The sequence below is a fragment of the Phytophthora sojae genome (genome assembly GCF_000149755.1).
Source record: "Phytophthora sojae unplaced genomic scaffold PHYSOscaffold_6, whole genome shotgun sequence".
Taxonomy (NCBI): domain Eukaryota; phylum Oomycota; class Peronosporomycetes; order Peronosporales; family Peronosporaceae; genus Phytophthora; species Phytophthora sojae.
In genome coordinates, this window is record NW_009258120.1 from 2,265,544 (window position 1) to 2,288,098 (window position 22,555).

At 59.5% G+C, this 22,555-nt stretch overlaps 5 protein-coding genes across 5 annotated transcripts; 3 read left to right on the forward strand and 2 right to left on the reverse strand.

The window, feature by feature from the left end:
- Positions 1–1,503: 1,503 nt before the first annotated feature.
- On the reverse strand, positions 1,504–3,072 carry PHYSODRAFT_511709 (hypothetical protein; the record flags this gene model as incomplete). Its single annotated transcript, XM_009532680.1, has 1 exon — positions 1,504–3,072. One exon carries the CDS (start codon positions 3,070–3,072, stop codon positions 1,504–1,506), a length of 1,569 nt encoding a protein of 522 aa, XP_009530975.1.
- Positions 3,073–5,034: 1,962 nt separating this feature from the next.
- On the forward strand, positions 5,035–6,510 carry PHYSODRAFT_462099 (hypothetical protein; the record flags this gene model as incomplete). The annotated part of the gene is made up of 3 exons (XM_009532681.1): positions 5,035–6,003; positions 6,061–6,164; positions 6,279–6,510. Coding segments are annotated over 3 exons (1,305 nt in total), but the record flags the coding sequence as incomplete, so codon positions are not given.
- Positions 6,511–6,626: 116 nt separating this feature from the next.
- On the reverse strand, positions 6,627–7,565 carry PHYSODRAFT_514765 (hypothetical protein; the record flags this gene model as incomplete). The annotated part of the gene is made up of 1 exon (XM_009532682.1): positions 6,627–7,565. The coding sequence occupies one exon, from the start codon at positions 7,563–7,565 to the stop codon at positions 6,627–6,629; it is 939 nt and encodes a 312-aa protein (XP_009530977.1).
- Positions 7,566–9,139: 1,574 nt separating this feature from the next.
- PHYSODRAFT_286623 (hypothetical protein) lies at positions 9,140–12,764 on the forward strand. Its single transcript, XM_009532683.1, has one exon. It carries the CDS (start codon positions 10,287–10,289, stop codon positions 11,457–11,459), a length of 1,173 nt encoding a protein of 390 aa, XP_009530978.1. The 5' UTR covers positions 9,140–10,286; the 3' UTR covers positions 11,460–12,764.
- A 2,421-nt stretch (positions 12,765–15,185) lies between these two features.
- Positions 15,186–16,274, forward strand: PHYSODRAFT_510491 (hypothetical protein; the record flags this gene model as incomplete). The annotated part of the gene is made up of 1 exon (XM_009532684.1): positions 15,186–16,274. One exon carries the CDS (start codon positions 15,186–15,188, stop codon positions 16,272–16,274), a length of 1,089 nt encoding a protein of 362 aa, XP_009530979.1.
- Positions 16,275–22,555: the final 6,281 nt, after the last annotated feature.

Below are 22,555 nucleotides of genomic sequence, written 5' to 3' on the forward strand. Positions count from 1 at the left end.
CACATCCAGCGCTCGCAGCACAAGCATATCGGCTCTGACCCAGAATCGTACCCGTAAACTGAACTCATCCACCAGAATCCTGATTCTTTGGTGTTTCATCCTTCAGATTGACCGAGTCATTCCTGCGCGGTCTGGTATGAACTCTGACTACTACCACTTGTTGATGACAGCGTTGACGCTTCAAAACGAAGCTCCAGTCCACAACAACATCGATGGCAACACCCGATGCGTTTTGCACTAGGAACTTCTGACTGTTGATCTCCTGCATAGCAAAGCACGGTGCGCTCAACAAGACCGCTTCTTTTTCTTCGAGCTCAGCAACACGTGAAAATCCAGTTCCATCGATTCTCCAGCATAGTCACTCCTCCAGCTACCACTACAGGATCATTATGCCCCCGCTACATGCCCTCACCGCCGTCACCTTCACGTGTTTTAGATGCCCCTGATCTTCGAGATGATGTTTAGCAAAAGCTGATGGACTGGGGACCTCGCTATTGGACTTGGAAGCACCACGTACATGTACCAGCGTACCACCACAAGCGAGATCCAGGATATCCCCGCTCGTATGAGCCGCTGGACTGCGTGCCCAAATTGCCACGTGGGAAAAGAACACGAGTTCCTGCGGAGGGGGCTTGCTCATATCGTCGAGCTGCACTTGGTGCGCTGACTCCGTTCAGACAAAGATCGAATCAGCTCGTTGTCACGGAGCTGCCTAGATAGATATCATGGAGCACCGGCAACGGGGCCAGGAACGCATCGAGCGACCGATCTGCGTCTACGAGACTCTCAGTCGAAGCTGCTGTCAGCGCATTAATATTTGGCAGCTAGAGACCAATTCAAGTCGTGGAAGTGTCCAAGCTTTAAGCCACTGCGCGACCTGACATGGCATACGTCGCGAGTCTTGCCCCCTTGCGATAACGCTCCGCTGAAGCTGACTAAACACTCAGCTTCTGAAACTTGTTTCCCTCGTCAAAGTTGCCCTGAGCTCCACACTTGACAGTATCCGCTGAAAAAGCACATCAACACCTTGGTCAAAGCCTACCACGAGCGCTCGGATGCCACGGCCTGGGGCCGGCGAAAAGCTCACGTACATATATTCCCGTAGCCGATCGTACTGGTGGTGCCTACGCTCTTTAATAACGCCAAGAAATATCGGAAGAGAAGGCACTTCGTTCGTGCAGTTCCATTTGTTGTTGGTATCTGATGAACCTTACTGTAGAGGAGCTAGCAAGACTTGCAAATGCGGCCCGATAGTGTACACGCTCGCTGGGTTCGGGCCAATTGCTCCAGGTGCTGCTTGCTTGCTGCAACTTTCCGCAGGCTTCTCTTTCTCTCACGTTCGCGGACTCTCGTGCTGCTTGTACGTGGACTTTTCCGCCGTTCTGGTCCATTCGACGTTGTCGAGGCTGGTTTGTTATGTTCATTTCGTCGTCGTCGCTTACTCTTGATGTGTGTGTGTGCGTGTGTGCTGGGGTTGGTTGTCTGTACTTCTATCCGAGGGCTTTACTCGACCCGCTGCTCCGGGATCCGCTCGAAGCGCCGGGTATTCGAGGCGCCACAGCTCATATTCTTCGGAGGTCCAATTGTGATCGATCCGCGGTAGCTGCCTCCGACAAACGTGTTCTGAGGCATGCCGACCTGCGCGCGCTGTTCGCGCGTGCAGATGTAGTGGCCAGCGAGTCCGTCGGCCGGGATCAAGTAACCCAGCGTAACCGTGCGCCGCGGGCCTTCGCGCACCGACGGCAGGCCGTCCACCGGCAGCACGGGGTCGATCTGGAAGCTCTCGTCGTTGGAGATCAGCACCAACTCGATGTTGAACATGCTCGCCACCGCGTACAGTTCGGCCGTGGTCGCCTGCTCATCCGGAGTGTCCCTGAAGGTCTCATACCGCTCACGCACGTCCTCCTCGTCCTGCATCAAGAAGCCTGAGAGCTCCTTGATGTGCTCCAGCGCATAGTCCATGAGCTTGATCCTGAGAAACTGCGCCGCTGCCACTCGTCGAGGCGCCACGCCGTCCGCCGCGCCGACGTTCACCACCGTCATCCCCGCGGGGTACTCCCTCAGACACTGCAGCGGGTACATCTCGTACACGATGCAGTGCAGCAAGCACGATCCGTCAGGGGGCATACCGACGCCCACCAGGCCCATCTGCACGAGCTGGTCCTCCATCTTGGCGCGCTGCATATCCAGCTCGGGCGTGATGATGTCCGGCGCCGTCATGGCCATCATGGAGCCCCTGGACACGGACGCCATCGAGGCCCGTCCGCTCGTGTCCGACACTGTCGACGACGCCGGGAACCAGCTGCCGCGCGACGATCCGGGGCCCATGGAGCCCCCAAATGAGTTACCGGCGAAGCTCGAGCGGCTGCTGGCGAAGGACGTCCTGCCGGCCGCGCCGACCTGCGGCACCGTGTGCCGCGCGAAGCTCTGGCTGCCCACGAAGCCCGTGCCGGACCAGCGGTAGTCGCTGGCCGTGGACGCGAAAGACGAGACGGTGGAGCTGCTGGACACGGAGCGGAAGTCGTCGTCGTCGTCGCCCATGACGCTGGCCGTGGCCTGCACGACGGCGGGCGAGGCCAGGATGGACGAGGACGGGCGCAGGTTGGAGTCCTGCTGGTCGTACTCGGCGTTGGCGCCGAAGCCCGAGTTGAAGCCCACGAAGCTCTTGAGCGTCTGGCTGGCCACGGCCGCCAGGTGGAAGGCCACGAGCTGCGGCTTGTGCGTCACCACGTTCATGTAGTTGTCCAGCTCGCGCGCGCGCGCGCCCAGGAACTCGGGGCTCTTGTCCACGCGGAAGAGCGCCTTGCGCCGGTAGAGCGGCGGGAACTTGACGCCCTTCATGAGCGCGGCGCTGCGCTTGCGCAGCTGCTCGTCGAGCTTGCGGAAGGCCGAGAAGCTGCGCCAGATGTGCCAGCTCGTGCGCCCCGTGGCGTGCGCACGCGACGAGTAGAAGGAGAGCTGCACCACGACCTTGTACTCGGCCTTCTTGCTGCTCAGGCGGTAGTCCTCCACGCGCACGTCGCACGTGTAGTCGCCCTGGATGTCGTCGGGCGTCATGGTCAGGTAGGCCATGCGCGGCCGGCAAGGGGGGAGAGAGGGAGGGGTTTCTTCTTCGACTGCCGTACGGGTACTGCGCGCCGCGGCGAGTGGAGTGGCGCTCGACTCGCTCTCTGACACTGGTCGCCGCTCCTCTGACTTGACGACGATCGCAAGTGTGGCGTTGTACCGAAAAAAACGGAAAGCGTTGATTTTTTAGTCCCGCGCGCGCAAACGCTGCGATTGATTAGACTCTATTTGGCAGGTTTATTGGTTTTCACGGTATGCCCAATAGTAGAACTTAGAATGCTTCGCAAAATGACAATAGTATTTAAAAGGGTATGTGATGTGGTGCTGTTTCATATTGACGCGAAGGGAGCTTTTGTTCCCACCCCGCACGGTACCACTCTGGTATAAAACGGGCGATACCGAAAGCGGCGTACACAAGGTTCGTGCTCGCTTGGGGCGGAAATTGGGGCCACGTCTCAAGCGTACTGTGTAGCTGCTGAACGGCGGCGCGGTCTCGAAGCCGTACAAAGAGATTTTATCACAGCTCTTGCTGTGAACATCGCAAGTTGCCGTTGCGAACGCCAAGCGAGCTGTGAGCCGCGGAGCTTGATCATTGTTGTCGAGAGGTACAGTAGGTAATGCGCACGGCACACTAACGTAAGTGCATGACCATCAGGAACACCCACTGTTGCGACCACAGCAGCCCACGTGGCTCTAACTTCGCGAGGGAGTTGCGACCGTCGCGTTTGAAGCGAGACAAGGCGGTTGCTGCTGTCCTTGTTTTGGTTTCATCTGTCTGGCGAAAGAGGACGCCTCCGGATGCTATAGACGCCTGCAGCGCTGTAGTTATATTGACGACCGAGACAATGGCGGCGATACTTGTTCGAAAATGAGCACTACCATATTTACGCGTTGAGCAATTGCACCGCCGGCGGAAGCAGTGTTTGTTGTCCACACGCGAGCTGCAGTCGACAGATGTGCCGGGCTCTGGCTCTGACGAGCATACATTGAAGTTGATATTTAGTCGAGAGACGGCGTTTAACTTATCAAAGCCCTCGCGCACGATACTTACCGAGATTCCACGCCATGAATCGCTTTGAGAAGTAAAACCGCTATGGTGGCGCTAATTTCGGTGTCCTCGATAAACCAACAACTTCGCTTACCACTGTAGCGTCGAGAGTGACACCTATGTGTTGTAAAGAGTAAACAATATTTTACGGGTTTGTTAGAGCCAAAAAGTCATTCGCTAATATAAATTATCTGCGATTTTCCGTTGATGCAGTTATGCGCACGTTTTGGAAATGTGTCATAAAATGTATCAAGTTGGTTGTATCCTCACAAAATTTAGCATTTTGGGTCAGCTGGACAGTGCACCCAAAAGTCAACTCAGCGTCTCCGCTTGAAATTGCATCCTGAAGCCCCGACAGCATTTGAGTTGCAGGTCACAGCATGGTACTCGACTCAATCCACGTTCATCCGCAGGCGCTTTAATATCTGTCTGGTTTGGAGATCCTGGGCTCGTTACGCAGAGGCGCAGTGACGTGCGCAATGCTAAACCTGACACCAGGTGATCGCTCGCCTAAACCCTCGGCGCTCAGCGAATGGCTACGCTTTGTCCGCGTTTGCAGCGGCTCCCATGGAGCTAGTCGCAGCTGCATTCTCTTCGGGTGGCAAAATATCCTCACTTCAACTCCGGCACGCGGGTTCCTGGCGCCGTGGCAACGAGATGCCCTACTTTATACATGTAGAGCTATGGGTGGACTGGTACGCTGCAACCGCCACTCGATTCCTCGGCTCACTGAGCGATGCAAATCAGCGGCAACGTCCTATCCTACGTCGAGTCAGCGCGGATCACCACGTCCAGCGTGCAACGGCAACAACGGTCCGACGATGCGTTTCGTCCGTCGAAGCGGCAATTCAGTGTGCACCACACGATGTATCCATTTCGCGATTTGATCCGTTCGACCGATGGAGGCCGAGGCCAAGGCGCTGCTCGAGGAGCTCCGCGCGGCGCAAGAGGAGCACGCGCGCGCAATCGCAGCCGCCAACGAGGTCCGTGACACACTCGACCGCGCGCGGAAGGAATATGAAGACGCGCGCGCCGCGGAGAAGGCCAGCGAGGACGAGCTGGCAAGAGCAGCGGAGGGGCTGGCGCGTGGACTCCAGACTCTTGACGTTAACTCCAATACCAGCGATGTGCAGTCACCCGTGCCCCAAATTGTGGACTCGCTGGTGGAATGCCACGCCAACATCGGTTGCTACCAGTGCTACTTGTTCCTAGACAGCCACAGAGACGAAGAGAAGATGGAAGACTCGGCTCAGGCCTTTGATGTTGCGCAACTCGGCGTCCGAGTGCAATTCCCACGTGTAGAACTCACGTACAGGCCCAGCAGCAGTGGAGATGAAGAGGGTGTGGTGTGGAGCACGGAGATCGAGCGCAATGTGGACGTCTCTCAGTGTGTCGTGGAGGAGAAGGAGGATCACTGGTACCTTCGGCTTCCGATTCGACCGAGTGACAAGCAGCCGCTTGGAGGCTTCTCGTCGTTCACGCAGGTATCTCCGGTTGAGTTGCGGCCTGAAAGTTACGACTCTGTGTGTTGTCGGGGATGTAGTGCGCTGTTGCTTGGTGGGGAGGGGAGTGCGCCCATTGAGAAGGTTCTGCCGCTTCCGTCGGCCAACTGGATGGACATGTTCGACTTCTGGGGCGCCGGCATCGGAGCCTTCGAGCACATTCCGCGCGATGATATTCACGCGCAGCGGCTGCGCGTGCTTGTCGGCGAGTCGTATGTGCTGGTGCACGGCAGTGATTTGGTTGCTGAAGCGACTGTGGCGAACCACGAGGATGAAGCGGCGGTGGCGCCGGGGGATAACGCAAAGGAGGAGCGCGAGTGGATGCCGTTGGCGTGTGCTGCGTGCTCGGAGCGGGTTGGTTTGTGCAGCGTCGAGCAGCCAGACACTGTTCGTCTGCACAAGCACCTGGTCATTGCTTATCGGCGGGTGGTTGATGGACTGAAGGAGGAGCAAAATATCTTCGGCAAGTACACGATCGACAGCATTCTGAGTGCTAAACTGCTGGAGATGGCGGACTCAGACGGTATCTTCCGGTTTGTCTTGACGTCGTCAAGTGACAGGCATGATCACGCTTTGGCGTGCGGGAAAGAAGACAGCCACCCTCCTCCAGCTCCCGCTGCTGCATCCACGGAAACCACTGAGTTGCAGTTGCAACTACTGAGCTGGGAGACGATGATCAAGCAGAAGGAAGCGAGCAAGTTTCGTCGCGTCTTGAAGGTGCTCTATGGTCCTCGTCAACCGACACCGGCGATTCCAGGTCTCCTGCCCTCGCACGAAGTCTCTTTGCCTCCTGCAATGTGCCTCGCCATCTCGCAGCGACTAGCAAGCAGCTCAGAGCTGCTACCGCCTTCACTGCGAGCATTTAACCGCATGAACGTAGGCTACCTCTTCGCTTAACGAGGTCAAAGAACCCAATGCCAACTCCACAGCTATCCATCCAAATGCAAAAACGAACTGTATTATTCCTACACGTCAGCAGAACGCGTCGTTACCCAAGCCACAAGTGGAGCTTACTTGGAGGGCGCCCAGTAGTCCATGATGTCGAGCGCCACCTCGCAGCTCTCACGCACCACCTGGGCGTCGTCGTTCAGGTACTGCTTGAGGATCTCCTCGCACTCGGTGGTGCCAATGGCGCCCAGCGCCTCGGCGGCCTCGTGACGCACCATGCGGTGCTCGTTCTCGTCCAGCAGCACCTTCTTGAGCGCCGGCACGGTCACGGGGTTCTCCATCTGGCCCATGACGTAGGCCACCTCGTGCTTGAACAGCGCGTTCGGGTCGGCGAAGGCCTCGGCCAGCGCCAGCGCCGCCTCCTCCGTGTTGCGGTTGCGCAGCGAGAACATGGCGCGGTACTTGGCGAACATGTCGCCGTCGTGGTCCAGCAGCACCTGGCGCAGCTCCGCCGTGGACTTGGTCTTCTCGGCCGCGGGGGCCGGGTCCTCGGACAGGTACGGGTTGCGGTCCACCGCTCCCTCGACAATCTCGCCCTTGGCCTTGGCCAGCTTGTACTTGACCAGGCTGGCCGCCAGCTTGCACGTGTCCGAGACCTCGGGCGCCGCGTCGGCGCTGTACTTCTCCAGCACGGGCAGCGACTGCGCGGCGCCGATGGCGCCCAGGGCCTCGGCCGCCTCGTGGCGCACCATGCCGTCGTCCGACTCGTCCTCCAGCACCTGGTGCAGCGTGTCGCAGGCCTCCTCGCGCTGGAACTGGCCGATGACGTAGGCCAGCTCATGGCGCATGAGCTCCGAGTCCTTGCGGTTCAGCAGCGCCGTGAGCAGCACCTGCAGGTCCTCGAGGCCGCCGCGCGAGCGCAGGTAGAAGATGGCGCGCGTGCGCTTGCCCACGGGCTCCGACAGGTCCAGCAGCGCGTCGCGCAGGCGCTCGAAGCTGGGCGTCGTGTCCACGACGGGCGCAGCCGCGAGCGTCTCGGTCACGGCGGAGTGCGACGGCATCTCCTTCGGTGGACCTTTTGATGCGCAAAGTCTGGGAATGAAATGGCGACGTCAGGACTGGCCGCCAGTCAAAAAGAGTTCAAGAAAAATGCGGTAAGAAAATGTGTATGAGTGACCTTTTAGAAAAAGTATAGTACCGTGGACCAATGAGAATGGAGAATGGATGTGATTGGCTTAAAAACTAAAATGGATACTAAGTGCAGTTGGTGCACTTCTACGTTGAAGTGGTTGTGCAGCGTGCCGGGATCTACAGTATCTACGGTGCATTTACGAGGAAGCCTCCTTCGCTGCCGATGGAGCTTGCCTTCCTTCCTCTGCATGTGGTTTAATGCTAATCCGTTGGGTCTAATGGGTATGAGGATCGGCAATCCGTGGTCGAAGCGGCACGAGCGGCACATTTAAGTGCGGGGGCTCTCAAAATAACCGTCCAAACTGTGCAGTCGGCATTAGCGCACTTGCCGCCGTTCGGAGTGCAGTATCTACCTTTAACGATGACCTCCTCGTCGCTGCGCATCTCGCTCGGCAGCAAGCGGCACGCGCTGGGCGACTCGTGCATCGACCTGTATGCCGAGCGGGTCATGATCCCGCGGATCTCGCTCCTGTCGCTGCTGGCCGGCTTGTCGGCGCTGTCGGTGCTGCTCGTCCGGCACCGTCGGCGGCGACGGCTGCAACGCGTCCGGCAGTCGGCCAAGCTGCTGCCGGAGAAGGTCGTGCTCGAGTCGTCGCTCGTGTCGGACGACGGCGACGAGCTCTCGTCTCGGAAGCGCTGGTTCGCGTGCTTCCTGGCCACGAGCGTGGCGTGGGTCACCGTCTTCCTCTGCACCTTCAACTCGTCCACGGCCCTCGCGTCCACGTCCATGAGCGCGGCACAGGCGCGGCCCCGCATCGTCTTCAGCTTCACGACGACGCCCAGAGGCATCGACGACATGCAGCCCACGGTGGACGCGCTCGTGCGCCAGGAGGGCGACGGCTTCGACGCCGTGTACGTCATCGTGCCCAAAACGTACCGCGACCAGGCCGTGCAGATCCCCGAGTGGCTGCTGGACGGCCGCACCAAGCTCAACCAGAGCGAGTTCCGCGGCATCACGTTCGCCACGGGGGCGAGTCCGTACCACGACAAGCTCCGGCTCATCGTGCTGGACACGGACTTCGGCCCGGCCAGCAAGGTGCTGGGCACGCTGCTGGTGGAGCAGGACCCGGACACCGTCATCGTGTACGGCGACGACGACCGCATCTACCCCACGCAGCTGTGCGAGCGAGCGCTGCACTACACGCACAAGTACCCGGACGACGCCATCGCGGTGCTGGGCGGCTGGATCTCGGCCGAGGACGATCTGTACTGTGGACGCAGCCTCGCGGTCGGGGTCAACAGCGTGTCGTTCGTGGGAGGGGCGGGTGGAGTCGCAGTGAAGCGCAAGTTCTTCGGCCTGGAGGAGGCGACGATGTCGGCCTTCGAGGTGGCCAACATGTCCAAGGCCTGCTTCCTGGGGGATGACTACTATCTGTCGCACCTGTTGAGTCGGAATGGAGTTAGAAGACGACTTGTATCGGACAGCTGCTGGAACATTGAGTCACTGACAGAGTCGTTCTCGCACGGGGGACTGTCGTACGCGCCGTCGGAACACCCGGGAGGGGCCAACGTGGAGCACTATCAGCAGTGCATTCGAGAACTGGGCAAGGGCCAGGACCTTTCTAGCGACGGTGAGTTCGGGTCCGCTTTCATGTTCGTGTTTTCACATGCGTGGGGGTTATTCCGGGGATTGCAAAGTTTCTGCTTCGGGGGTGAATTCGTGGCGTGCTAAAAAGCACGATAACGTTTAGCAATTGGAAGAGGATAATTATGCAATACTTCACGACAGTCGGTCTTTTAGCAAGTTTGGGTGGCAATCGGAAAGATCGCGCTCGTAGTTTAGAAAGATGTCATGACCGCGACACCCACAGTATTCTTGTGAAATGCCTTTGGCCACACTGCGTCACAAACTCTAAACCATTTCCGCGAAAGCTTGTTTCTAACAGAATGGAAACAGGAAGAACGAACGCCACCAAGAAATTCTGTTCCACGGCGATATACCCCTAGACGTAGCGTTGCCGTATTGAAGAGGGTCTTGGCGTTGCAAGCTCGACCAGGACGCCGACATACTGTACAGCTGTACTCATTTACGTAGCCACAGCACGCATTCTCATTGTTCATCCGTGAAAGTGAAAAGTCGACTCTCATATTATGACCACGATAGGATGCTGAGTGCCCACTAGATTTGAATCCATGGATACGTACATGAGAAGAAAAACAATTGCCAGCAAAGTTACTATTTTTAATACATGTACCAGCGGGCGGCAACTTGCTCCAGTTCGCTCAGGTAAATGTGCGAATTCACTAAGACGAGCTTCAGCTTCTGGGTCTCCGGCGACGACCCCCTCTCTCAAGGCACTACACTGTACATTGCACTGTTCTTCGACCAGTGCTGAACGTTCGCATCCGGTGATGACCGAGTATGTCGCCGTCGCTTGTATTATAGCTACAGATCGTCGCCCCGCTCACGATTACGGCTGCGGCGATTGCGTATGGAGCTCGACTTGATTAGTAAAGCTTCATGCCGGCGACTTATGTATCGCTTGGCTCCGACGCTGACAACTCGTGGCAACCCTCTCATTCGCAAAACTCCTCAGCGCTTCACACGTGCAGCAACAGCAACCAACCTCCAACTTCCGCAACGCTTTATCATGCCTCGCATTGTCATCGTCGGTGGCGGCCCCGCGGGTATCTCCGCTGCCCAGGCCCTAGCCAAGGATCTCACCCCCAACGACCGCACGGAGGTGGTTGTCTTTGAGAAGAGCAAGTACTACTACCACGCTGTCGGCACTCCGCGCGCTGTCGTGGACGCCGACTACACCAAGAAGCTCTTCGTGCCGTACGACAACGCCATCCCCACTGAGGCCCGATCCTTTGTCAAGATCGAGCGCGCCATCGTGACGCGCATCACGGCCACCAACGAAGTCGAGTACACGCCCATTGGCCACGACGATGAAATGGTCGCGGGTCCCGTCAAGCGCCTTGCCTATGACTACCTCGTTGTGGCCACGGGTAGCACGTACACGGTGCCCCTGAAGCAGCCCAAGGACGACTTCAAGCGCTCCACGACCGAGTTTATGATGGCGGAGGTGCGCCAGCAGATCGAGAACGCCCAGAACATCCTCGTCGTGGGCGGCGGCGCGACTGGAGCTAGCGTGGCTGGCGAGATCAAGTCCAAGTTCCCTGGTAAGAAGGTAACGCTCATTGAGGGCAAGGAAAAGCTGATGGGCGGCGAGAATGTGCGCGAGAAGTTCCGCGTGCGTCTGCTCAAGTTCCTGAAGCGTCTGAACGTCGAGGTGGTGCTGGGTGAACGTCTGACGGAGCGAATCAACGGCAACAACTACGAGCGACGCACGCTGCGCACCAACAAGGGCCGCGAGCTCGTGTCGGACATTCAGCTGTTGTGTGGCGGCTTCAGCCCCGCAACGGAGCTGATCAAGGAGCTCGACGAGAGCCTCGTGACCCCTCAGGGTCTCATCAAGGTGAACACCAAGCTGCAGCTCGACAACGCGCGCTACTCGAACATCTACGCGCTGGGCGACGCGAACAACAACTCAGCGCCCAAGCACATGCTGTTCGCCAGCCAGCAGGGCACGCACCTCGGCAAGGAGCTCGCGCTCGTAGCGCGCAAGACGCAGACGAACGTGAGCAAGGACTTCCCCAAGGTGGAGGCGGTACCTGCCATGGTGCCGCTGGGCGTTGAGTCGAGTGGCACGGTCTCCGTTGGCGATACACCAGTCAGCGAACCATACAGACAGTGGCCGCCGTTGAAGGTGGCGCTGCAGAGTCATCTCCAAACTTCAGTTCTCTCCCACCGACACTAACGCGATTCCCGTGTGCCCGACGTGCATTAACCAGATACCTCCAGACCGAATCAACGTTAACGGTATCCCCGACCTTCCGCCCTCAACACCTACACGCACCAGGAAGAATCAATCTTTCAATCAATCTTTAACTCAAGATGCAGCTCTTCATCCGCTCGGTGCGTGGACTGCCATGCTTCAGCAATTGCATCCAAGCGTTAGCATTCTAACGGCTTCGTGTGCGGGTGCAGGACGCCGGGCGCACGCTGACCGTCGCGGTCGAGAGCCCCAAGGCCAAGGTGGGCGAGCTGCTGTCGCTCGTGGAGGCCAAGGAGCGCAGTGTGCGCACGCAGGGCTACCTGAACTACGGCGGTGTGCCGCTGCGCGCGTCGCGGTCGCTCACGGACTACGGCATCCAGAACCACGCCACGCTGGATTTGTCGCGGCGGCTGCACGGCGGCTGCTTCGGCTTCTCCATCCTGCTCTGGATCATCATCTTCATCTGCTGCCTCATCAGCGTCTGCACGTGCGGGCTGTCGCTGCCCGTGGCGCTGTGTCTCCTGCCGCCGGCGCTGCTGCTGCCGCTCTGCTGTCTATAAAGCGAAGCGAGCAATAGACTCACAGACACAGGGGGAGCGCTTTGTAGACGGACGGACGCTGCAGGCACAGACCACACCAGAACTTGTAGAAAACCGCGTGGCTTGCAGCGTCCCGATACGCGTCCATACTCAGCAGATAACTATCAACCTTCGCCCCGCAACATTAGGGCAGAACAAGCGTCTCAACAACAGTAAAAAGCAAAATAAAAAGTCATGTCGTCTTCGTCTTCAGGTGCACACCCCACTACAACCAGCAGCAGGCCTTATCTGTCCTCTCTCGGCTCCGCAGCCAAAGGTTCAAGGGTCTCAGCAGCAGGGAGAGCCTGGCATCACTTCAGATGCTCATAGCTCCTGCTCAAGACATCGTCCAAGGCCCCAAAACCACGCATCTTGCAGCACGGCAGCAGCTCTGTCGGCCTGCAGCTAACGCCGCCTGAAAACTCCGCTCCTTGAGGTCGATTATTTACTTGCGCGCGGCCGGGCGCCTGCCGCCTCCTCCGGCCTTGCGGCCCGCGCCCTTGCCCCCCTTCTTCTTCTTCTGCTCCTCGTTCTTCTGGCTCAAGGCCTGCACCTTGCCCAGCAGCGGCGAGTTCTTGAGGATGTCCGGCAGGATCACGAGCTTGATCTGCGAGCCGCGCACGTACACGAGCTCGAGCTTGGACTTCTGGCCGTCGCGCGCCGTGAGCACCACGTCGCTCAGCTGGCAGTTCATGCTGTCCTCGCTCTCCGCCAGGTGGCCGCGGTACACCTCGCCGTTCTTGAGCTCCACGGTCACGGTGCGGCCCTCGCCCTCGTGCAGCAGCGAGATCGGCACCCCCACGCTCTTGGACATGGCTGCGCAGTGTAGTGTACTGGGACTGTTGTTGGAAGCCGCTGGCTGAGCTCGAGACCGAGGAAAACCTAGAGAAACAGCCAATCGTTGATGGAGCTGAGGAGTTGTAGCTTATCATACAACTACCTATTCTCGAGTGGATTGATATCATAGGGACACAAAACCGGTGATAAATCAGTAGAATGATGCTATCTTTCCGCTACGATTTTATAGGTAGATAAAGAAATTAAGACAGTGAATGGTACAGCGTACCAAATGACGAAGTTGCTTGAGAGAAGTTGAAGTCGAAATGTTGCGGAAACATTGCGTGCGTCTACCACCATCCGCCCTGGTTGCTTTCGACATTGGAAGGGGCGAGAGAGGGGCAAGGCGACGAATGCGTGGGATCGCTAGTAGTTGTAAGTCTCTAGCTGGGGCAATACAGCTTGTACCGAGTCGGAACGGCTCGGACCGTTCCAACTCTGCGTGGGCGACGATGAGTGTGGCCGCGGGCGAGAAGTAGTGGGCCGTGGACCGGGTTGTCTCGAAGGTGGAGACCCGTGGGCCGCTACCCAGAGGTACCTTGGAGGGATGATGTGCCTCGCAGTGTCGTGGCGGGACTTCGGGGACGGATGGCATGTTGGGCGGCTTTGAGGGCCGTCAAGGTGGACGGATCAAGTCTTTGGGAGGGGTGAGCGGGAACGGAGTCACCCGAAGGAACTGAAACGCAAGGATTTGCAGAGGTAGAGAGGAAGAGTTAGGAGTAGAAGGAAGGTCAGTCGTGAATTTTGCTTAAAAGGACCACACAGGTCGTGAGGAACACTTATTGCATTTTGCTTAGTGATCTCCTTGCTATTTGTGCCCCATAAACCTATAAGCACAGGCAGCACTTACTACTCCAATACAGCGGCGGCCGGCCCCAAACCGGTCCGACAAAGCGACTCGCGACACGTGGTGGAGACGCAGGGTAGTGTTGCCGACTGTGGAGTGAACAGTGCTGAGAGCCTGTGCCCGGAAGTGAATAGAGTCAAGAGCCGAGCGTCTGGACCTGGTGACTGGACGTGTGACCCCCCTCCTCGTGTTTAAAGTGTGCCAGGGAAGGACCCAGGAGTCCGCACACGAGTACACGCCGCGCGGGAAAAGCGAGGTCGAGGAGCAGTGAGAGGAGCGATCCAGGCCGGTAGGACAAGGGAACGGTAACGTAGACACAAGAGCCAAGTGTGCACGGTCAAGAGCAAGAGGTCAAGTGAACAAGGAACGGTAAACTGAGAGTGGACAAGGAACGGTAAACTGAGAAGAGAAGATGCCAGGAGGACAAGGAGGAAGAGGCGGTAACGCTGAGGAAGCAACACGCCGCCGGGCTGAACAAGACGAAAGAGCGCGTGCAGAGCGCGCCGAGGCAGAGCGTGCCGCGCGGGCCGAAGCAGAGCGTGCCAAGCAGAGCGTGCCGAAAGACGTCGGCAGAGGCCCTCGACACCGGCTTCCGGGACGCCGATGATCGGGATAGCGACGCCGCCGTCCCAGCGACCGAGGGCCCCGCCGCCGCCCAGCCAGGCTGGAGCGGGCGCGCCGGACCCGGTTGAAGAGGGATTGAGGAGTCTGGAGCGGTGGAGGAAGACCGCTGAGTATGCTGAAGAGGGAGCGTCCGTGTCGGATGTGATGCGTGAGCTCCGGGAAGATGAAGAAGACGAGGACTATGAAGAGAAGGAGGCGGTCAAGACGGAGACCGCGACAGGAGTCCAGCCGGTGACCTCGGCTGGAATGAAGACGGAGACCGTGGCGGAGGCCAAGGCGGAGCCCGCCGTGAAGGGCGAGCCGGAGCCACCGGTCTCGAGTCCGATGGGACGGTCGAGTGTGGGGCAGCCCTACGCTCAGCCGACGGACTATGGGTACGGCTACGGGATGTACGCCGACGACGAGGAAGACTACCACGACGCGATGGAGGAGCCGGTCCCGACGCAGCGAGGCCCGAGTGGGCTCATCACCCGCTTCACAGGTCCCGAGGCCCGCCGAACGGATCGCCCTGCCTTTGGATGGAGCTGGAGCGCTCAACATGGTTCGGGGAAGGCCCCCGAGTATGGAGGATGGAGTGGGAGCGGAAGCGCGGTGAAGTCGCCGACCAAGTCGCCCCCTCCGATGAAGAAGTTGCAGTTCGCCGGCGGTCCGGCTGGGCTCTCGAAGCCGCTCGGTGGCGGAATGCCCATGCAACCTACAACGGGCCCTACGGCAAGTCGGACGCCTGGAACGGGTACGGCTCCGCCGGCTCCGACGGCTGCACCGTCGACGAGTTGGCGCGGTGCCAGTAAACTTTCGCCGAGTGCCTACAACCTGTCTACGATGGTCTCGCACGCCGTGAAGGTGCTGCCGATGTTCCATTCGGACACGGCCACGGTGGAGAAGGCGCGGGACTTCTGGGAGCTCTTCGAGGACCACACGGATGGTTTCTCCGACCGGTCCAGATTGCTGGTGTTCCGTCAGAAGCTGCGAGGCCGCGAGGCTGACCGGTGGTGGAACAACTCGAGGATCAAGTCGTTCAGGACGCTCAAGGTGCGGTTCCATAACCAGTTCCTCAGCCGGACGGCTGACGAGCTGTGGGAGCTGCTAGAGAACACGAACAGGCAGCGCGGAGAGTCCGTGGAGGAGTGGGGTGACCGAGTCTCGGACCTGTGCGAGTCCCTCGACTACCCGAATCCGCAGATGCGGTACCAGCTCTTCCGCCGAGGACTGCGGAACAAGCGCATGCTGGCGACCTTGGACGCGAGTCCCGCGTCGGACATTCCGGAGGTGTGCGAGTGGCTCATGTTCAAGGACATGCACCGTCCGATCGAGGAGGACGATGAGTTCTCGGACAGCGAGTCCAAGAAGAAGAACAAGAAGTCGGAGGAGGCCTCCGCGACGACTGCGGTCGAGGCCCTCGCTGAGCAGATGAAGTCGTTCATGGAGCAGCAACAACAGTGGCAACAGCAACTTATGCAGCGCCAGTGGCAGCCGCCTAGGTCGCCTCGCAATCGAGCGCCGGTAGTGGCCGCCACCCTTGCCACTCAGCCCGCTGGAAACGGTCGTGGGCCAGGGAACGCTCAGCTATTCCGGGGCATTCGGATGGGCGATGATAGTCGCACGCAGGACGGTTCGCCTGTGTGTAGTCGCTGTAACTTCATGGGACATGGTCGCGCTACATGCAAGCGCGCGTCGATGAGCTGCAGGCGCTGTGGCGCGTTTGGTCATATCGCGGTCGAGTGTGACAGGCCCCAGAACGGTGGAGGCCAGACTGCAGCCGCTGGGGGTACTCAAGCTCCGTCTGGTTGTGTTTTCTGCCAAGACGCGAGCCACTCCGTGATGCAGTGCCCCGTGTTGGCCGCGCTTCGTGATGCGACTCCGAGTTTGCTGAACGCGGCCGCCCAGAGCAATCCGACCCCTCGACAGTGACGGGGGCGGGAGGAAGGAGAGGAGGGAGCCACTCCTTTCTCTAGTCTAGAGGATGACTCAGGGGGTGATCGTAGGAGGCAGGCGAGACGAAGGCGTTCTGCGGTCACGGCGAGGAAAACGGTGGACAAGGTTGTGAAGAGTAGTGTGAATGAAGGGAGCGTCGAAGAGGAACGCGTAGAGGCGCCAAGAGCGGAAGTGGAAGTTAAGACGGTTGCCGGGGCCCGGGAAGAGTGGATTGTACCCAGCGGCGTCTCCGTCGAAGAAGAATATGAACGAGAGCAGGGGCGGACGGTGTTGTCCGTGCGGGAAGAAGGTGAAGCTGAGTGCTGGACGGAGGTGTCTGTGCACGGCGAAAATGAGGAAAGCGTGGCGGAAGAGCCTGCATACTGCTACGAGGAAGAAGCGGCGTGGGCCGTTGCGAGTGACGAGGAGGAGAAGATGTACCCTGCGGGGAAGACGGCGACCGAGGAGAGCGCCGAGCAGGACGAGCCGAGTGCAAGGGTGAACGGGGCGTGGGCCCATGATGGGGCCGCCCTCGATGGTAACGATGAAGAGACTAAGGAGGCCGAGGCGGCCAAGCTGGACGCCCCCGCGGGCGATGGAGACCCCGCGAGTGGCCCAGACCGCAGCCCCGAGCGTGGAGTAGGCAACGAAGAGGGGACGGCGGCTGAGACCGTCGACTCGGCGTACGACGAGGACCAGTCCGTGAGGTCGGAGGAGCCGGCGTACTCCGAGGAGGAGGAAGTCGACGGTGATGTGTTCTATGCGGCCAGTGCGGACGATGAAGCGTTCTGTGCTGCGCCTCCGAGCGCGAACATACCCTACAAGGTGCCCACGGAGGAGTTGCCGCCGCCGACGGAGTTGAGAGCGGTGCCGAGGTCAGTGACTGCGGCCCCTCTGCGAAGCATCCTGAAGAAGGAAGGCCCCCGTCCGCGTTGGATGACGGAGGAGCCCTCCTTCGAAGGGTGGGGCGGCGCTGTATATGTGGGACACACACTGTTCGCCGAGTGGAACGACGACGGAGGATCGCCGGCCGGCGAGCACATCGCCGAGGAGAACGTCAACGTAGTCGTAGGGCCAGAGCCGGTGGCAGGGTCCGCCACCGAGTTGGCTGTCGCCGAGGAGGACCGAGGCGCTGCCGCCGAGAGCAAGGAAGTGCCCGAGAGTTCCGAGGTGGTCGAGGCGGCCGAGGACGTTAAGGAGCCGTCCCGCCACGCTCGTCTCTTCACGGACGAGGAGCTGGACGCCATGGAGTGCGAGGCGCCAAAACCCTCCGTTCCAGGCATCAGTAAGGAGCTCGAGGAGTATGACAAGGAGCTGGAGGACAGGCTCCACCCCCTCGATGAAGTGGAGGTGATGCGCAAGGTGAAGGAGAATGCGGAGAGGGCCACGGGCCCGTCCATGGAAGAGATGTCGAAGTTTCTGGGCGTCCCGGTCGAGGCGCTGACCAAGATGAAGGACGCCTCGCCCGAGGGCACGTCGTCGCCCGAGTACTGGGAGGACTGGTACAGGAACACACTGGAGAACTCGGCGGAGGCCAAGCGAGCCAACCGTGACTTCAAACAGTCACTGGCCAGCTGCGTCTCTCTAGAACGCTTGACCGAGGAGACAACGTATGAGTCGTTCGGCCTGTCGGAGTCCGACCTGGACCCGAAGGCGTCGACCGTCTCGGTCGATGGCTCCGTGATGGAGGAGAGAGTGACTGCGAACATTGCGGTCCCCGTGGATGTCTGTGAGGAGAACAGCGAGGAGATGGTCACTGCGGTAAGCGTGAACCCGCCCGTGGACGCTCCTGAACCGAGTTCGAGCGCTTCTCCGAGCGAGAGGTCGGAGGCTCGCAAGGTCGTGTACTTCTTGCTGAAGGAGACCAAGGACGAGCTGTTGCGTGCGAAGAAGTCGGTCGTCGACCCGCTCGGAGAAGGCGGCACGGTCGAGATCCCCCCGATTCGTGATAAGCCACCTGATCTAGACTGGGTGCGCCTCGTGCACGATGTTGAGCAAGTTGCTGGTGAAAATGAAGACCAAATCGACTGGCGAGAACCTATGAAGAAATGGACGAACGAGTACTACAATGAGAACGCTACGTATATTTGGAATAAGCTACTAGATCGAGTTCGAGAAGCCCACTCGGCGAGTGCGAAGCGTCGGCTGCGGCGTCGCTCGCGGCGGCCCGTATGCTTTGACTTCACGGCGTTGTACCGCGATTCGGCCGAGGCGCTGGACGGGGAGCTCCGTCCTGAAGAAGACGACGACGCGACGCACTACGTGCAAGTGGTCCGTCCCGAGCGTCCACCGCCGGAGCGTGGACGGAAGACCGGGATTGTGGAGGTGGTAACCGTGAACTTGCCGGACGGCTTCGGCGTCCGTGCCGATGAGGACGATGATGAGTGTGGAGCCGAGCTCCCACGCGTAGTTGCCGGTGGTCGGCGTGTGGTGTGCACTGTGGGGAACTTCGAGGCGCTGTCGTGCGGGTACATCGACTGCCTGCCTTCGCAGATGTTGGCGGACACGGGCGCAACGCTCAGTCTCGTCGACTTCCGTGTTCTGAAGCGTCTGGGCCGAGCCGGTGAAGCTCTGGAGGCCTACGACGGGCATGTACGCAGTTCGTCTGGACACCGTCTGCGCATTCGGGGGTGGATCACTCTCCCCCTAATGCTGGGCAAGGTCGGGGTGACCATGCGGATGCTCGTGATCGACAAGTTGCAAGTGGACGCTATCTTGGGCGTCGACGCGCTGGGCGCGTTCGGAGCAGTGATTGACGTGGCTGAGCGGACGCTCATGCTGAAGAGCACGGGCGAAGTCTTATCGTTGGGCGTGATGGTGGTCCACGAATCGTTCATGGCCACGATGGCCGTGTCCGTCCGCTTGCCGCCAAGGGGCCAGGCCCTGGTGGTCACGGATGTGGTGGGCGATGCCCCGAACGCGACCGTCCTCGTCGAGGGCTCTCTCAACTTGCCGCCTTCGCTTTGCGTGGCGAGAACGCTCTGTACTGTGGACGACGGTCGAGTCGTTGTGGAGGTCTGCAACGCATCGACAGAAGAGTTCTGGATCAAGAAGGGCACGGTGGTGGCCTCGACGTCCGTGGTGCCCGAGTCGGCGTTCGGCTTTGAGCAGCCGTCGGCGGAGAAGTCCGAAGAATCGCCCTGCCGTCCGCCCGAGACTAGCGGGGTGGCCACCGTTGCTGCCAGTCGTGAAGAAGAGGCAAATGGGCCGGATCTCGGCGAGACTGTGAGGGCGTCGAGGCCCGATGTGCCGCCCGACAAGGAGGTGGCGCTCGAGGCCGACTTCTCCCAGTCGAGGCTGTCGGATGAGCAGAAGTCGCTGTTCCGCAGCGAGCTGGAGCGCTTCCGAGACATGTTCGTGGAGTCGTCCAACTCGCCCGGCAGGACCGACTTGCTGAAGATCCAGATTGATACTGGGGACAGCAAGCCGATCAAGCAGCAGCCCTACCGCGTGTCGTTCGCCGAGGGCGAGGTGATGGAGGCGGAGATCCAGCAGTACCAGAAGCTGGGCTTCGTCCGGCCCTCGAAGAGCCCCTGGGCCAGCCCCGTGTTGATGATCAGGAAGCCCGACGGGGGCATCCGTTTCTGCATCGATTATCGCAAGTTGAACGCCGTAACGGTCAAAGATTGCTATCCTATGCCGCTGATTGATGGCATCCTGGACGTGCTGAGTGGAGCCAAACTGTTCTCGACCATGGACATCGCCTCAGGCTACTGGAACGTGCCCATGCATGTAGACAGTATTGCTAAAACGGCTTTCACATGCAAATACGGTCTATTCGAATGGTTAGTCATGCCCTTTGGCCTATGCAATGCTGTACCTGCTTTCGAACGGTTGATGGAGACCGTGCTTGTCGACCTCAAGTGGCGCGTGTGCTTGGTGTACTTGGACGACTGCGTCATCTTCAGCGAGGACTTCCCGTCGCACCTCGTTCGCCTTCGGCAAGTGCTGACCCGCTTTCAACAGGCCGGCTTCAAACTGAAGATGAAGAAATGCCACTGGGGCAGGAGTCAGGTCGCCTTTCTCGGGCACATTGTGACACCCATGGGCATCCTCCCGAACCCCGAGAAGGTGAAGGCCGTCATGAACGTGCAGAGGCCGCGCGATGGGCATGATATCCGTTCATTTTTGGGGCTGACGAGCTACTTCCGCCGGTATATCCCGGGGTACGCTCTGATCTCTACGCCGCTGGAACGCCTGAAAATGAAAGACACTCCGTTCGTCTGGAACGAGGACTGTGAGGTGGCGTTCCGCCAGCTGAAAAGGGCGCCAGTCACTCCTCCTATCCTAGTCTACCCGGACATGAATAAACGATTCAAGCTTTACGTCGACTCGTCGAGGTATGCTGTCGGTGCTTGTCAAATGCAGGTGGTGGACGGTCGAGACCGTGCTGTCGCCTATGCTAGCAAGTTACTGACAGGCTCTCAGAAGAACTGGATCAACAACCAAGACGGAATCTCTGAAATTGAATGCTGGGGCATTGTCTGGTCTACGCGGAAGTTCCGCTGCTACCTAGATAAGCGAGAGTTTGATCTCTACACTGACCATCAGGCGCTTACCTGGATCTTCAGTCCTGGCAACCGCACGACCAATGCTAAGCTCGCTCGCTGAGCGATCGAGCTGTCCAATCTACAATTCCGAGTGCATCACAAGCCCGGGACTGCTGAACCCGGGGGGGGGGGGCTCGCCTGTGGGCATGGCCGACTTGCTGAATCCGGGCGACTCGCCCGAGACCGTGGTCAACGACTCAGTCGGGGAGCCGTCCAACGTGGCGCTCGAACCGATGACTAGAGACGGCGGCGGCGAGATGGGCACGGAGACCGCGGTTCCGTTGCCGGAAGACGCTACTGAGGACGAGTCCGCGCCGACGGACGTCCCTCCGTCGTCCGTGGACTTGTTCGGACTCGATATGGAACAGTTGAAGGTGGAGCAGCGGAAGATCCCGTGGGTGATGGCCCTGATCGCGTTCCTGACGGGTGGAGCGCTGCCGCTGGACCCTAGCTTACGAGTGAAGGTTGTGAGGATCGCGTCCAAGTTCGCCGTCGAGAAGGAGCTGTTGATGCGCAGAGTGAATCTCCCCGCGCGCGTCGGGCCCGCTCGATCGCTGATCGTGCCCGTGATACCGCTTCCGTTCGTTGAAACAGTCTTACATTTTTCTCACGCTGATCTACTGTCGTCGCACCTCGGCCTCACGAAGACGCTTGAGAAGGTGAGGCGACACGCGTACTGGCCAGAGTGGCGACAGGACGTCGAGGAGTATTTGCGCGAATGTGATAAGTGCGGAAGTGGCAAGGGTGCGCGTCCGTGGCGCGCTGGTCGAATGCAGGGAATGCCCATCGTGGATCTGACGGGGCCGTTCTCGTTGCTCATGGTGGACGCCGTGGGGCCTCTGCCCGAAACCGAGCGTGGCAATCGCTATATTTTAGTTTTCGTTGATTACTTCACTCACTGGGCCGAGGCGTTCGCCGTGGAGCGCTTGGACTCCATGACGTTCGTGGAGGTGACGGTGAACGGAGTGGTGTCTCGGCACGGAGTGCCGTCGTGGTTGCTGAGCGACAACGGCTCGAACTTCGCGTCTGAGGTGGCCAAGTTCTTCTATCAGACGTTGGGCATTAAGAAACTCGTTGGTGCTGCCTACCACCCTCAGACTCAAGGACTCGTCAAGAAGATTCAACGGAACGCTCATAGGAATGCTACGAATGCATGTGAGTGAGGCTCAAGATGATTGGGACACTTATCTTCCTAGAGTGCTTTTTGCCTACAGGACGGCCTACCACGAGGCCCTGGGAGATTCGCCGTTTTTCTCGCTGTACGGGCGCGACCCAGTGCTTCCGATGGACGTGGCGTTACTCAATCTTGGCAAGAAGTGGCGGAGTGATGAATTGGCTCAGTATAGGCGAGAGCTGTACGGCTCTCGCCGTTCCTCGCGACATTTGGTTAAGCGTCAGTTGTTGAAGGCGCAAGATCGGCACGAGCAGCGCCTGGAAGGGCAAGTCGAAGTGAATTATGAAATAGGAGACCCGGTGTGGGTCTACCAGGTGTTCAGGGCGAAACGCGGCGAAGTGCGCACGAAGAAGCTTGCCTTCGCTTGGCACGGTCCCTATCGGATCGTAGCCAAGGTCGGCGAGAACGCTTATCGGGTCGACATCCCGACTCACCCTAACAAAACGGTGACCGTGAACGTGAATAGGCTCAAAAGGTATCGTGGCAAGTGGACCCGGCCTTATATGGATGAAGCGCCCGAGGGTCTGGGCACTAGTGATGAAAACGAAGAAGAG

Bases quoted from the DNA above. Each gene is read 5' to 3' on its own strand.
- PHYSODRAFT_286623 (XM_009532683.1), top strand. From the start codon at position 10,287: ATGCCTCGCATTGTCATCGTCGGTGGCGGCCCCGCGGGTATCTCCGCT.